Raw genomic sequence first — 16,710 nt, 5'->3', positions numbered from 1 at the left:
GACGCGGAGCCGCAGACGACGCCTATCGACGCGCAAGGGTACTGCTACGCAAAAGTTTCCGGATCCAGTCTGACGCCTGGGGATATTCTAAGGTAAGGAATCTATCACTAACGTGTCTCTTTCAGATACCACGGTATCCACCTCTATTGTTTTTGTTAAAGGTGGTCTGTGCACCACCTTTATTGTATTGTGTTTGCTGAGATGTTTGCCGTCTTGACGGCCCTCTACTACCTGAGCGACGAAAAGAACCCCCTCTGAACTGTTGAGACTGCAAGGCCCCCATAGTCTTAGCCCTCTCTGTGTCTTTCTTGATCTTTTCAAGAATTGTGTCAACGTCAGGCCCAAACAAGAAATCTGGGTTAACGGGGTGAATGAGCAAACTTGTTTGTATTTCTGGCTTAAATCCTGAAATTCTTAAACATGCCTGCCTCCTTAGCATTACACTAGTGTTAATGGCCCTGGCTGCAGTGTCTGCTGAATCTAGTGCACACTTGATAGAAGCGTTTGATATCAGTTTCCCTTCCTGAATCAACATGTCCGCCCCCTCTCTATATTCATCAGGTAAGTGTTGCAACAATTGCTCTAGTGTATCATAGTGAGCCCTATCGTATCTAGCAAGCAGAGCCTGTGTATTGGCTATTCTCCAAATATTCGCCGCCTGTGCAGCAACCCGCTTCCCAGAGGCTTCTAATACTTTAGATTCTTTGTCTGGGGGAGGAGCATCAGCACTTGATTGAGAGTTCGCCCTCTTCCGGGCATTGGAGACCACCAAAGCGTCCAATGGCAGTTGACCCCTTATATAGGTAAGGTCCACAGGAGCAGGCCTGTATTTCTTCTCAATACGTGGGTTCACCACCCTTGCTCTGGTTGTGTCCTTGAAAATGTCATTGGCGTGCTTAAGGACACCCTTCATCATCGGCAGCGTCTTCACTGATCTGTCCGACGTAGAGAAGGTATCAAACAGAAAGTTCTTCTCAACCAGGTCTGCATGCATGACCACATCGTGGTTCAACGCTGCCCTTTCAATCAGAGCATTGAACGCCGCAGTATCCTCTGCAGGGGCTGTCTTTACTTGATAAGACTGGGTGTCCGCCGTGCCTTGATCGTCGAGCACATCCTGTGAGTCATCCTGATTAGATTCATCAGGATAGTTGAATTGCTCGTCATTCTGGTCATCCCCCCCACCATCTTCAGTGTGTGTGGGGGAATGTGTAAAGGCTTGTCCATAAGGCCTCACGAACTCGAAAAAAACTGGCGAGGAAGCAGAGTCTCTTTTCCTTTTAAGTGGAATCTGATAGGATTCCATTGGCTTCTCCGGCAAGATCTTCCGTTTGAAAAGGGTGAGTCTTCCGGTTGCAGAGTCAATGTACAACTTCTTTGAGCTTTCAGAAGGTGGAGTGGAACCGACGCCTTCAGGGGTGGCGGTCGTTCCCTTAAGTTTTTACATCATTTTACCAGGGTCGGTGCCCTGTGACGGCTTAGACGTTTTAGGTCTTGCAGTCGGAGGCAGTCCAAAAACTATAGGTGGAGGCCCCGATGGCTGTTTGACTTTTTTCACGGCCATCGCCAACTTCGAGCCAGGTGTTGCGCTGGGATTCCCAAAATGGCCGCGGCTTGATGCGTCACGTTTCAACGCGGCCATTTTGTGCTTGTCTTTGAGAACCTTCACCAGCATCAACTTGTATGCATTCGGACTGAGGGGCGGCTGCGACTCAAGTCCGTCATCAGTGTCCCGCCCCCGAGGGCAGCCTTAGATGACGTCGCTCCGTCTCTTTGGGCCTTTGGCACCTTCTTGAATGTACCGATCTTTGGGTTGGCACCCTTCTGTGACCCCGAATGGGCAATGACACTCCGAGCCTTCTTAGGATCCGATGGAACGAGGCTTTGCCAAACGAATACTGGTTTGACCAGTTTCAGTTTCGGTTTTGATTTGTCTTTAGTCAGTTTCGGTTTCGTTTTCGAAGGCGTACCCACCGAAGGCTCTGAAATATTCTTAGCCGGGCCAGATTGCGGGGCTGTAGAATGAGTATAAAGAGCTTGGCTAAGGCCTTCCCGCGATGCTTCGACCTGAGCCTTTGACAAGACAGTGTCACTTTCGACCCCCGAAGGTTCGGTTGGGTCTTGCTCATCGCTGGAGCCGCCCTCTGCGGCTCCAATGGCCATACCGTCGTCTCTTACCTCGACGGCTTCATCGTCTTCGATGTTCTCATCGTCTACCTCTTCTCCGTAGTAAGATTCTTGACAGGAGGCCGGGTTGGATAAGTGCTCTGGTTCCTCCTCTTGGACGCCCTCGTCGTCCCCAGCCTCGAAGATATCCTCCACATCCGACGCTCTCTGCGCCGGTAGTCTCGCCTCACGTCGAAGAGAGAGCGCCTTTTCCGACCTGAATTTCGAACAGGCCAAGCAACTTTCCTCGTCGTTGTCTGGAGACAGACATCTGTTGCACACCTGAGAGAGGATACTTCCCGTTACAGACCGGGCAACGCTTAAACGGGGCCTGGAATTCCATTGTCGATGTCAATCTTCGATCGGGCCTAAAAAGCTGGGAGCACACGTGCTCAAGTATCCGGGAAACCGGATAAGTTAACTCAGAACCGAACGAAGTACAATACCGACGCTTAAAGAGGCCTTTTGGCCTGAAGAAAACAAGTTTTTCCTATAGGTTCCGAACGAGAGTCACGGAACACATCCGAACCCAATGGCGGAAAAAAACAATCTGAGGATGGAGATGATGCCCATGCGCACTGTAGTCCAGGGGAGGAGCCACCTATCTCGTGATACTACAAAGACTCTTCCAGGACAACAAGGTGCAATCATCCGGACCCAACACTAGGCGGCGATCTATGCACAATATATGAGTTTAGTGGCCCACATGCCTCGAACCATGTCTTTCTCCCCCTAGAAGGGTGGAATGCTACCCCCGTCGCCAGGACTGGCGAGGGGGTAGTATTACAAAGCGTATGACACCTTACACGACATGTTTTGATAAAGCCAAACCAAAGTTAGCAAGTAACCGCGAGGATTATAATATACTTAAGAGTATATGGTATGGCAATATCCCGGAACAGCTAAGGGAATTGGTCCCGACAGCTGCAGACAGGCTCAGCTCATGCTAGAGCACCATCTCACATAAAACCAAGCACTCTGCCTCCAGGATTGTTAAGGCCTGCCATAGGAGTGACTTATAGGTACATATGTGTCCAGATATAGGTTTAGATATAGGTATACTATATCTAAGCAAGGGGTGATTACACCACCTTGCCCCAGCTGAGTCATCAGCCAGTTGTGTCAATTTGGATAGCCAGCCAGGGGTGGCAAAAGATATGCTGCAGCCCCTGGTAGGCCTTGGATGCACCTATGCCCTGGGCACCTATAGTGCACTGTACAGGGGCTGATAAGGTGACCCAAGCCAATTTAGTTATGCACAGAGGGTACATGGAATCCATTTTAAAGAGAGCAGATAGCCTGGGGCCCTGATTAGCAGGGAACCAGGCCAACTAAGTCGAAAACCAGCTAAACACAAGGCAAAAAATCTGGGGTAACCATAGTCAGGTATCCACCTTCCTACAACGAGGTATGCAAACGAGCTGCCTCCAATCCGAGATAATTTGATTCTGGGCACAGAGAATTTCTCTTGAGTGGATGAGCGAAGGCACCGGGACACCCTGCCTCTTCTGCGACGTCTGTTAAGGGTCTCACATATAGGTTGAAGAGTAAAGGGCTAAGGATGGAGCCCTGAGGTACCCAGTAGGGTGAGGGATGGATGTCGGAGCTGGATGTTGGGGAAAAGATTTGAAAAGTACGGTTGGCGAGAAAGGAAATGAGCCAGTTCAAGGCTGAGCCGCTGATGCCTAGAGATCTTAACGTTTTTACTAGTATGGTGCGGGATACCATATTGAATGCCGCGATCAGGTCTTGTAAAATGAGGGCGACGGTATCACCAGCGTCTAGATGACGCCACAGCCTTTCCGTTACCCCCAGTAAAGTTGTTTCTGTAGAGAAACCAGCTCGGAAGCTAGATTATGATCGGTGAAGGAGCTTATTGGTTTCGACAAAATTCGAGAGCTGAGAGTGAATACGTTTCTCCAAGAATTTAGAAAAAGCCGGTAGTAAGGAGATAGGCCGATAGTTGGAGGGTAAATCGGAGTCGGCGTTTGCCTTTTTTAGGAGAGGGATCACCATGGCGTGCTTCCAGTACGGAGGAACTGTGGCTTTCTGTAGGGAGGCATTTAAAAGGTCCATAATGACAAGCAAAACGGTGACAGAAGCGGCTTGAGCTCAAAGATAAGCTCGGGGTCCTTGGGTGATTCAGAGTTGACACTATCTAGGAGTCTTTTAAAGGAGGCTGCATTGAGTAGGGGCCAAGTGTCCAGGTTGTTTGAGTGGGCGCAAGACACCATGTCCTGGTCAGGATGGGTAGAGTCCGCTACGGGTAATGCAGATGCGGTTTGTGGAGAGTTAGCAGGTTACAAAGGAGAGGGGGTTGGCGTACCGTGGGCTCGCAATATCAGAGTAAATGTTTTCAAATTTCTGGAAGAAGGATACTAGATCCTCACATTGTCATTTTTTGAGGAGGGGGGCTAGCTAGGGTGGCAGAACCAGTGAGCTCCTTTACCATACCAAAAAGTGTTTTTGAGCAGTTCAGGGCGTCAGAGATGATGGTTGAAACGTACTCAGCACGGGCTGATTTGCAGAGATTGTGGTAAACGTTTGGGCCATTTTATCGATCATTTTAGACTCAGGAGCATAATTCCTTCTCCATCTACGTTCCAGCGCTCTACATTTGGCCTCCTCTATTTTTCGAGTGTCTGTAAACCAGGGTGCTGGGGGCGATGATTATTGACCCTTTTTTTAGAAAGAGAAAGGCCGGTGTCTATGGCATCGAGGAGTCATTTTTGCACAGTGTCAGAAGCATTTTCACCCTATGTTTGGTGATGGGCATGGTGATGGGCATGTTAGAGCACAAGATTTTGTTTAAGACAGTCAGGTCAAGTTTTTTCCAGTCTCTTGTTAATGTCCTTAAGGTAGAAGTAGCGAACACAGAGTTGTAAGGAGGTACCATATTGAACCTGTTGATAAAATGGTCCGCCCAACATAGGGGGAGCGCAGAGGAGCAGCAAATGCTGGGTAGGTTGGAGAGGATAGGATCTTGTAAGTGGCCTGCCTCGTGCGTGGGGCCAGAATTGTGTAAGTTTATGTTTAAACCTGCCAAATTGTACGGATTAATCTGTATCAATCCCCCATCCCTCTACATCCCTTTGCTGAAATGGGAGTGCTCTATGGCTTGCGATGGCAGCTGCCAAGAGTGATGTAGCTTCGTCACTGGAATGAGGCTAGAAAGGGTAAATAAGCATCGTAGTGGACAGCCCTCAAACAAATCACGGTCTCTCAACAAACTCCTTTATGGTGAGAACACCCTCCGTGGAGACATTGATGTGCTTCTTTAAGACAGCATTCTGTGGTATGCTCACTCACCATGCTCCAAACCCAGCAGCTCATTAGCATTCTGTACTCACTGGCACATAAACTGATCTGTTATTTTTGGAAAGGCCAAACAGGCTGGAGTGCGTCAGTCATATGTAATGCGTATGAAACGGGACACCTATCGACCTTTCAGAGGCACCAGCCCAGTTGATAAACTATCTGGTTTGCTGTTATGCTACCATCGCTTTGAATGGATTGCATATGATGAGATCTATATTTTCGGCTCTCGCCAACAACCAAATAGGGAAAACCTAATTTAAATAAATGCAGCAATCTTGGCACACAGTCCAATATGAACGCACAATTTAAATCAAACCAGGATTAAAAAAGTTTTTAAAACAAGCAATGAAGCAAACGTAGCAAGAACACAAACTGTCAAATTTCCCATACTTCTGTGGCAAAATGAAACCATAAATAGGCATACAATGTACCAAAAAAATCCAAGGTTTTCCGACAGACAGAGGTACCTTAGCAACAAGGAGGAGGGTAGGTTTCAGTTACAAGAAAAACAAGCGTCCTCAGAAGGCCGTGCTTGACATTGGACCTTGGTCTTTGAATAGTGCGCAAATACGATGAGATGAGAACAAGAATTAGAAGCCTGTTTGTTCCAGAAATTAAGTTCATGGAAGAATACTGTAAACATTGCTTTCGCATGAGGAGATACGAATTCAAGCTGGACAGCCGCCCTAAAGCAAATAAAGCCAGCAAATGGGAAGCAAGAAAACATGATCTACAAACCACAAAGCCAATAGCAAGTGAAAGGCAGAATGCTTTCCAGGTCAACTTTCTAAAACTCCACAAGATGCATTTCGCATAGCACACAGCTGTGATGTCTGTTGAGCATCGACCTAACTACAGTGGAGCCAACAATGCTCTAAACAGGCACACAAGTGCCAACCTCTTTGAAAAGGTTTGAATGCATGTGCACCAGGCACTGTGCAATCCCAGGCTCCGTGGTGAACCTGTTCAAAATGATGAGGGCCGCTCGTGAGGGCAATCACCGTGATGTGCGCTGCAGGAAGACTGCGAGGGTGTGGTTTTGAGTGTTGACTTAGTTTGAAGCACTTTGAAGGCAGTGGGAGGAACTGAACAATCAATGGTGCCGGGCATAGGACCGGCCACAAGCAGCAAAAAAACGTTTTTGGTGTTACAATCTGCAGATTCTGTGGCAGATGATGGGTTATGTGGTAAATGTGACTTATCTATAATTATGTAAAAAAACGCCATGGCCCCACAATCGCATGTTAGCAGGGGCCCTGGGTAAGGCCTTTTACTAATGAACAGTCACTTTCACTGTGCTGTGGATTGTGCCTCTGGCACCCTTGATTATTTTCCTTCACCCTTATTTTCTTTCGATTTTCGTCATAGATGGCATTCTGCAAAAAGTTTGTGGTATGTTATTCTTTGGAATGACGCGCGTGACCTCATGCGCGTCATCCACAAACAATGTACTTGCTTTGGTGTGATTTGAAAGTGTGAGTGTCGTGTGTTGTTGTTCGCGTGCTGTATGAATGTTGACCTTGTGTCTCGTGTGAGTGTTGTGGTTTGAATGGAGACTGAGTGTGTTATATGTAATGTAATGACGGTTTAGCGGCATTCCTAGATGTACCATGTTGGCGTTCACTTGGAAAATAAAGCTCTGCTTTACCTTTCTTCTGGATTCTGTTTTCTTCTTCCTTGGAATGGATTATACTCTTATTTAACACTGGCGACGAGGATGGGATACGGTTTAGCGGCATTCCTAGATGTACCATGTTGGCGTTCACTTGGAAAATAAAGCTCTGCTTTACCTTTCCTCTGGATTCTGTTTTCTTCTTCCTTGGAATGGATTATACTCTTATTTAACAAAGTTCACCTAGATTTACCCCACGATTACAGACATGCAGGGAGGAGCCAGACAGCGCAGCTGACAGTTTTCACTTAACCCCTTCCATGCTCATGACGGAACGGTTCCGTCATGAGCGTCGGTTGGCCTGTGCTCATGACGGAACCGTTCCGTCATGGTTCCATAAGCCCAATGGAAAGTTCAGCACAGTGCAGGAATTTGCGCCACGCTGAAGCGGTTAAAGAGCATCTGTGGGGTGGTCGTATGAACTTTTTTCCCTCTAAGAGGAGAATCTGTGCCATATATCTATAGCATGTTTGTTATTTTCAGTGTCTTGTCCCCACCACCAATTAAGAGATCAGACCCATCTTAACATCGCCGATCAGCGGTGAGCAAGTAAGTACTCTGCTTATTGTGGTTACCATATTTACTCAGGAAAACACGCATTCATGACAATTTCAGACTGCAATTTGAAATAACTGACAAAACTGTTCTATCAGTTGTAGGAGGGAAAAACCGAATGTCTACTTGTCCCGTGGCCTACGTACACTTTAAACGTTCTCGTCTGCAAAAAGAATCCTCATGTCCTGGGTGTCAGGTGATATGAACTTGCCACCCCCGAATTAAATTAGGATTTACTCTTTGACATTTTCTGTTAGCCACATTGGGCATTGAGTTCCTTTATTATAATAGAACAGCAAGGAACAGGATAATAGATCAAATTCTTAACACTAGACCTGCACCGGTTCAGGTGTTTACTACCTATTTAATAGCACCTTTGAAACTCCTCTTGCCAAAAAATAGTCCCTTCTACCTTCAAAGTAAAGGAGAGGTCTTCAAACTTTTGTAGGTTGAGCACCCCCAGCTGAATTATTTTAAATGTCGGGCCTCCCTACCACCTGACAGAAATTTCTGGAATCTGGTACACTACATAAATCGACCGCCACCCGCATATCCCGGCCCATATCCGGCAAATAATGTTCAACACAATAAGAGTGTTTCCTCCATCTCCATGAATTCCCTCACTGCCACTCACCAACAATACACCTCATCTCTCTATAGCACCTTTCTGGCAAACATTTAATTTTTTATAGAGCTACTCATAGTTTCATCACTCAGGTGCATATGTACAAGCCCTTATAGAAACTACAACGTCACGTTTTACGACGCGGTGGTGGCGATAGGGGCATTGCCGTATTTACAAGGTAGAGTTAAGCCACATAACATGGCTTAACACTGCCTTGTAAATAAGGCCCCCTTTCACGCTATGCCTAGCGTGAAAGAGTAGCAGTGGGTGTTGCGGTGGGCGTTACACTGTAACAGGCACTGATTTTTATGCTGCGTCCTATTTACAAGGGCAACGTAAATAGGAGGCAGCGTTAAAATTGAGAACATGGAAAACCTGGTCTTAAACTGGCGAAACTTGGAGAAATGCAGTATTTCTCCTCATTGTTGCTTTTCCATGTGTGCTGCCTTGTGCAGCACAAATGGAAAAAGCAAAATGCCTAGTATTTGTAATCTTTAAAAAAAAAAGGCCATTTAAAAATTGTTTATGTACAGGAAGGTCCCCCTCCAGTACATAAACAATCTTTCCCCTGCACGCAGACACCCTTGCACTATGGTGCAATGGTGCCTGCCTTGGCACTACACTGCTAAGTGCCAGCGCTGGGGAAACGCAAGGCTGCACCATATTGTTGTAAATATGGTGCAGCCTTCCGTTTCTAAAGTGGCGGAGAGAGGCCTGAAGCCATGACGGCTAACGCCTCACTCCGCCACTTCCTTGAACATATGCCCCTCAGTTCTTTGATCTGCATGGTACACGTTCCTTGTAGCAGGCACATTAACCCTATGTGCTGTGAGGGTGGCAGGAGTGCTCATGTGAGTGCACAGTGAGGTATGCAACAGTGTGATAGTGGGGTAAGAGGAGTGTCTGCAGTGGGAGTGAGGTGACCATATGAATTTGGGTGTGCATGTTAGTGCAGAGTGGGACTAATGAATGCATGGTTAGTGATGTGCTTGTTTAAGTGAGATTGCAGATTGAACAGTGAGGGGGACAGTGAGTAAAGTGTCACAAGAGTGCAGGCTGAGTAGTGTGCTTGTGTGGCTGCAGGTTGAGGTACAGGGTAAACAGCGCAAGTGCATTGTGAGAGCAGAGTGATCACTGTGAGTGCAGGGTGAATGGTGTGAGCGCATGGGGGTCAGTGTGAGGGCATTGTGATCGCTGTGAGTGCAGGGTGAGCATGAAAGTGAAGGGCGAGAATGAGGAGCGAGTGGTCTGAATGCAGGGTGCATTCCCAGACACTTGCAGTAACTCAGCATGCTACTGACAGCAGCGCAGGGTTTCAGATATGTTTAAGTATTGCTATTATGGCATTAACCAGGGATCGAGGATGGATGAAATAAATAATGGGCTGATCTTGCAACAAACTTCCAGTTTTATGATTAGGGTTGCCTGCTCATTATTAAGATGTCCCAGGTGGTACAAAAATAAGCAGTTGCCTAAAGCTCTATTTTCAGTACTTAACTGTGCATACTCTGAACAGCAAATATAAATAGAAAGCACTTTTAATTGTGTTCTAGGGCTGCCTGAATGATATGACTGATAAAAAAGGGAACAAAGACAGAAAAGTCACATCACAAATGAATACATACTTCTTTATTTATAACCCATATTTAGTGTCAAAGAAGCAATTTGCAGGCTGTTTAAACAACACCTGACTGGGATTTGTCTTTTGGCAACTTAAAACCCTGTTAGCCCTGTGATCGTTGTGCTCCTGCCGGTGTAATTTAAAAAGCAACATTGTCGCCTTTCTGGGAAGAGCTAAACCTCCCTGGAAGTAGTTAAATTCTTAGAGCTGAGATGCTTCAGCAATAGTGGGAGGCTGGAAGTCTTCTCTGCTAAAACTGAAATCAATTAACAGACATTCATTTCATCTGCAGTATGAGGCAAGGAGACTCCTCTGCTATGAAACAGAATGAAAAGGAACAAACGGACAGTCCAGTCCCTTCGCTTTCAGTTTTAGCAAAGTGGACCCCTTGCCTCCCACTGCAGCTAAAGCATTTCAGCTGTAGGAATTAACCGGTTTAGCTCGGGTGAAATTGCAACAGCATGGGCACTTGATGCTCCATCAATCCCCCCCAAACCCTTTGTCGTTACCACTGAACAAGATCCTCACCCCCGAAAACTGGGCAGCACCAAATGGCCCAGCAATTTTACAAAAGCTCTTACCTTCTGGTGAAGTAGAATCTTCAGCAAAGTCCTCAATAGTGAAGCAGTAGTAAAATACAGCAAAGAATAAAGGAAAAAAAACAGGCAGCAAGCAGTAGTATGCAGGAGCTTTATGCACGTAAATTTCGCGGCACTTCCTGCAATCTCTGCTGCTGTGCCCCATTGGTGAAACGTCAGTGGTGCCGTTCCTGCATACTGATTGGCTGCTGCTCCTGGGTGCTCCACTCAGAAAACCCCATTTGAAATGGGTGAAGAATTGCGAAGGTGTGGGACAGTAGAGGACAAAGGTGAGATTTAGGGTGGAGTGCGCGCCCCCCCTGAGACGGCATCACCCCCCCTCCCCCCCCCCCAGGGGGGTGCATCCCACAGATTGAAGAACTCTGAAGTAAAGGGACTTCACTGGAATAAATTCTCCCTACTAACTTTGCAAATATTTTTGGGGATGATGTTGAATCCAAATTGATATTGTCCAGTAATGTTCAAGACTAATACACATTTCTGGATGACATCTTTATGATTTTGACCAGCTCAGCTGAAGTTCTTTTCAAAATTTATAATATGGCTCATTGGTGCTCAAAATGGCATCAGGTTAACATACACTACTAATAGTAAATCTATTCTTCAGGATCTCTTGACTGCCTTCGACACGGTCCATCATAACATTCTCATGAACCGTTTACCATTATTACGAGTACAGGGCACCACCCCTAGCCTTTTTGCACTCCTTCCTTTCGGATAGGAGTCGGTTTGTAGCTCTGGACTCATTTACCTCAAAATCTTTTACTATCCATTCCTTGTGGGGTTCCACAGGGCTCTTCCATCAGTCCTACCCTATTTAATGTTTATGTGGCTGCCTTGGCACCCACAATTAAATCTTTTGGGTTTGCCCTGACCTCTTAAGCCAACAATACGCAATTGTTGTTGCCAGTTTCTAACCGAGACAATAATATTGGCAAATACTTTCATGACTGTATGTTTGCTGTTAGTTCTTGGGTGAGTAGCAATTGCCTAACACTAAACTCTGATAAAACAGAGGTCATACTATTTGGCAAAAACCCATCCTTTTAGTCACCAGTGCTTGCCAGTGAAACTGGGATCACTACCCGCACCAGTCATGAAAGCCAAAAATCTGGGAGTGATAATTGATATGAAGCTTTCCTATGGCAATCAGGTCAATTCATTGACATCGACTTTCTTCATTCTGAGAATGATAAAAAAAACTTGTATTTCCTTCACAGCCAGCAACCCCCTTGATGTTACGACCATGAGGTGCTTTCTCTCCTTTCCCACACGTTTTCTTGGTTATCTGTGGGTGGGATAAGTTCTATGATGGTCTGATGACATTGGTTTTACAAAATTGATACACCACAACACTCTGTGTAGTGACAGGGAACACACTCATGAGGGTATTGGAAAATATTGGAAACCCTTCTAGTGTCGAAGTTTTAGTATTAGGTGTATTGCAGGTCAGGCAAGTTGTTGTTTATGATGTCTGGCACTCCCAAAGTTTGCTCAGTTAAGTCAGTAATTCAACAACTGCATTGGCTACCAGTAAGCAAGCACCAGAACTGTGGTGTCCCCAGATTTAAAAAAGCTAACTGGGAGAAAGAAGTTTCTTTATTGGCACAGGCAATGCATGGAATGAGTTAACCCCCTCCATTCGTGCGGCCCCACTCTTGCTTGCCTTCAGAAAGATTTCGAAAACCTGGCTTTTTTGCAACTAGGCATTCAGGTAAAGTAGTGATCTAGGAGCTAGCGCCAGGACACCCCAGTGTAACAGTGCGCTTTACAAGTCTCATTAATATTAACCTTATTCTGTATCTTGACCTCATCATTAAATGTGTGGATACATGTCTCTGCACCACCCTGTTTGGGAAACATACTGAGAACAACAGTTTGTCATACCAGAGCAAATACCCAAGGGCCTTGGGGGTGGTCTCCTATTTGGATAGTTCCTCAGCATTGATTGAAATTGCAATTTCAAGCTGAACTATTTTATATATGGAATGCCTGCAATCAAGTCAGTATCTATCAAATCGTGTTAAATTAAAAATGATAAAATAGTGGTGCTATCAAACACAGGAGGGACAAGTTTACAGAGGTCCAACGTACATGCCACAGCAAGGTTGTGTACAAGAAGAGTACGGAGTCCTTCTAGGAAGGGTTTTGGAGAAGAAGGAAGCTGGTAGAGACAAGTGAGTCAATAAAGACCACTGTTGTGTGTGCGCAGGAGAGGACTTCTCCTGGTCGGAACTAGGGCTCTCACACACCAAGCAAGCTAGGTGTCATGCTTCATCATTTGAGCCTTCCCCTAGTCAGGTCGGCGCTGTAATACCTGACGGGCACCCGAAACCGGGGCTCTTTATCAGGGATCTTTTGTTCCTGCCAGTGGGTGCAGTGGGGGTGAGGGCCCTAGCATGTGTAGATGTGGGGAGATGTGTGAACTAAAATAGGTCAGTTAGTCCTAGCCAACATTTTATTCAGAAGATATACTGCCTGAAGTAAAAGAGTGGGAGGGGCAAAGGACTAGTCGTAATGTGTCTAGTGGTGTATGCCCTGCTCTCAGATGATGGACATGTTTCGGGCCTATCGTTTCATTAGGATCTGGGCACTTCCTCAGGATCAAAGGGACGCTATCTACACTGAAAAGGTAAGTGGATTCTACATCCCCCGTTCTCTGGTTTGTTGACCTACACTGTCAGCAAGTCAGTGCTTGCAACAGTAGCCGGCGGTCATAAAAAGGACACCGATTGGGTCCGGCGTATCCACGCTCCTGGCGTTTGACCAACCCTGCAGCCGACACCGGGGATAGAGTCCCTTTGATCCTGAGGAAGTGCCCAGATCCTAATGACACGATAGGCACGAAACATGTCGTAAATCAGGGTATTTTCGAATATGCACCACACAAAAGTGTCTGTCAATCTTGGAAAACGTACCTGGTAGTTTGAATCTTTAAAAAGTTATAAAATAAAAAATACATTAAAAAAATGTAATGAAAGAACAGGTAATGTGTTTTTTCTGTAAAAAAAAAAACACCAAATTGACAATTTCAATTAACATTTTAATAACTGTTAATTAGAGAGTTTGTTCTAAAGTTATGCTATTAATACCTGGTTAATGACTTCAATCTCATGTTCTTTGTTCTTCATCTCATCTGCAAATTGCTCTGTAATTATTCCCTCAATCTTTTGTACTGCAGCATCCCGAGCTGACAAGAAACAATAATTGTAAGTATTTGTGTGGGCTCCAACAAGAAATTATCATTACTTAACACATGTTGCTAATTAGTACATAATCAAAGTAAATACACTGAACACACTTTCTGCTTGAAGTACAGTAATTCGACCTAAACAGTCAAATATTAGCAAAAAAACTTTGCTTTTTAAAGGTCATTTTTTGAAGTAAACTTCTGTCTCATTTTGAACTACCCCTGCCTCTCAACTTCCCCAACGCTGTCTTATTTTCCTTTTAGATGCTATGCCACAGTAGTTGGGTGTAGTCACATTGAGCTCAATTCAATTAAAACTAGCTGTATAATCAACTACCAAAGGGTTCACTTGTTTATCAGAGCTTTCCGATGATTCCTTAGTGATCCTAAATTACCATCCACTTGTAAAACTGGCCACTCAACATTCCAGCAAATAATCATTTTAATCAGAGAAGGAAGTTATGCTTGAGTTTCAAGGGTTCCTTAAAACTTTATGTAGAAAAGTTTACAACGTCTGAAACGAATAGGATATGGTCCCTTCTGAGGGATGTATGACGGTACAATGCAGTATAAAACACTGCAGACCGTCACAACCCAGGTTTTACAACGCAAGTCGTTACCACGACTTGCGCTGTAGGGTGCTGGACTTCGAAATAGTAAGATTTACTATTCCAACACCAGCCTACGTACAGTAGGGAAGGTGCTGGAATAGTAAATCTACTATTCCTTAGCCTAGAGCGCCCTCCAGCGCACCATTCAACAGCCGGGATAACAATCCGCTCCCATGATCACAGTTAACTTCTTAGATTCACAACATTTTTTCACAGGACATAGTTCTGGAAATTAATGGAATCTTCGTTAGCCCATCTGCAAATACATGGTCACAGTAGTCCTCCCAAATACAATTGAATATGTCATATGAAACCACACAAGACTCAATTCGAACCTGCAAAGCAATGTTTACCCTCATCTCAGAGGCACATTTGCTTGTTTAAGCACACTGGAAAGGTCTATTGACAACACCAACTGACACAGTAACTTTTCTTGAAGATCTAAAAACATGATTTGTATATCAAAAATTGTCCCCTCAACCCGAGTCCGTCCACTGCATATGCAATAAGAAGGGATCACTTTGTACCATTCATACTAAGAGGAACACACACTAACATTAATTAAGGAAAACCCCACGGAAGACCAATATACATGCATAAAGCTTGGATTCAAGAAAACTGACCCTTTATTCTTCAGCCATGACCCAGAAGACTGGTTTAATGTCTTTCACTCATAATTGACAGCCTCCATGCACCAGAAAATTTCAGAGGCGTTTAGACACAATATACCACTAATATAGAGGTAACAGACAATCAACAGTTACAACTACAGACCAACTTGGGCTGAGGTGAAATATTATAATGACAGATCCCTCCAAAACCCTTTTGCGGACCAAATTAATAAGAAGATTAGCATATCCCATACTAACCTAACAGCTAACACAGCCGCTGGCTTACTCCCACAGACCTAAAAAAAACAAGCAGTGGCAAAGCCAACAGGTTTTGGCTTTGCCTCTGCAGATCTTTTGGCTTTACCAATCTTTTTGGGAGATGCTGTTGGTTGGATTTCGCCCTTTCTGCAGGGTCGTCCCCAAACCTTTCACCTTCACTCCTCCTATTTTTGCGGAATTTGTTTTGTTTTTGCCAGTGCTAACCAGTGCTGGTCCTTTCTTCTGAAAACCCGTTAGACTGGCTTATACCCAACTGGCATATTTAATTTACTTGTACACCCCTAGTAAAGGGACAGTACCTGTGCCCAGGGCCTGTAAATTAAATGCTACTAGTGGGCCTGCAGCACTGATTATTCCACACACTTAAGTAGCACTTGAAACATGTCTCAGACCTGCCGTTGCAGCCTGTGCGTGTGCAGTTTAAACTACCATTTCGACCTGGCAAAATAACCCTTTTGTCAAGCCCAAGCCTTCCTTTTCAGGTCGAGCCTACAGACATCACCCATGCGCTGCTCTGCAAGGCACGCAGTAATCCCTCTGTGTGCCTTTCAAAAGTGCTTTATTTTTATTCGTGAAAAGCTGTTCTTTTTCCTGCCTTGGAGCGTGTTTTCACTTTTGTGGCAACTACCCCTGTTAGATCATGCCTCAAACACATATTTGCTTGATACGAATAGGGGCTCCCCCCCTTCTCCAAATTGTGTAATACCATCGACCCAAAGCAATTTACTGCTCGCAATGGCTGTGGCGCTCACTGAAAACAATTGAGCGCAGGGACAGTGAGAAACCCGCAGCCTGGTGGTGATTCAATTGAGGCTGGATGCATTCGAAGTAAGGAATGGAGCACCTTTTTGACCACAATGGCCGACGGCTGAGGCTTGTGTCTGTACCCCCACCCCACCTAGAGCAGGCACGAGGATTCAAACCTTGCTGACTATCTGGAGACTGGGAGAGCAACTGCTGCAGTTCATTTACCCCCTATTACCCACTCCTGATTATGGTCTGTTATTAAGCTTGAAGTATGGGTTGAAAGGACTCACCTAGCGCTCACAAGCTGTAAAGTGCTGTGCAAGTGTGGCTTTTGAGGGACTGGGTTGTGAGACCTAAAGTGTAACCGGTCTGAACATGAATGCGCCTAAACCAAAGGGGGGCCTGGGAATGGACACACAATTGAGGAGGGCATTGACAGAATGGCTCAAGGTGGGATCACTGGCAAGGAATCCATGCTAGGAGAGGCTTCACTGTCACCTAATTTGGATACTAAAAACTTGATACTGGAGGTTAACAAGGCCATCACCTGGAAGATTAATCTCGTGGCTATCGCAGTGCCACTTCTGCACCAAGAGATGAACAAAATGAGAAAACATGTAAAGGACTTGGGTACTAGAGCGGACGAGATCTTGGGGGCCCACACTAGTAAGTTAGCAACAGCAAAAGGCCAAGCTGGCTGATCGGGAAGACAGATC

At 45.4% G+C, this 16,710-nt stretch overlaps 1 protein-coding gene across 3 annotated transcripts in view; it reads right to left on the bottom strand.

The window, feature by feature from the left end:
- The window catches only part of YEATS2 (YEATS domain containing 2), a 1,498,478-nt gene that overhangs the window by 1,313,965 nt on the left and 167,803 nt on the right, over nucleotides 1-16,710 (bottom strand). For all 3 annotated transcript variants that reach the window (XM_086943990.1, XM_086943991.1, XM_086943992.1), the window contains exon 3: nucleotides 13,649-13,746. In XM_086943990.1, coding sequence (XP_086800116.1) covers nucleotides 13,649-13,746 — 98 coding nt within the window. The remainder of the gene's footprint in view (nucleotides 1-13,648; nucleotides 13,747-16,710) is intronic.

Source organism: Lissotriton vulgaris, chromosome 11 (assembly GCF_964263255.1).
Source record: "Lissotriton vulgaris chromosome 11, aLisVul1.2, whole genome shotgun sequence".
NCBI lineage: Eukaryota > Metazoa > Chordata > Amphibia > Caudata > Salamandridae > Lissotriton > Lissotriton vulgaris.
Note: the sequence above shows the minus strand (reverse complement) of the source record. Positions and strands in the feature narration are given on the sequence as shown.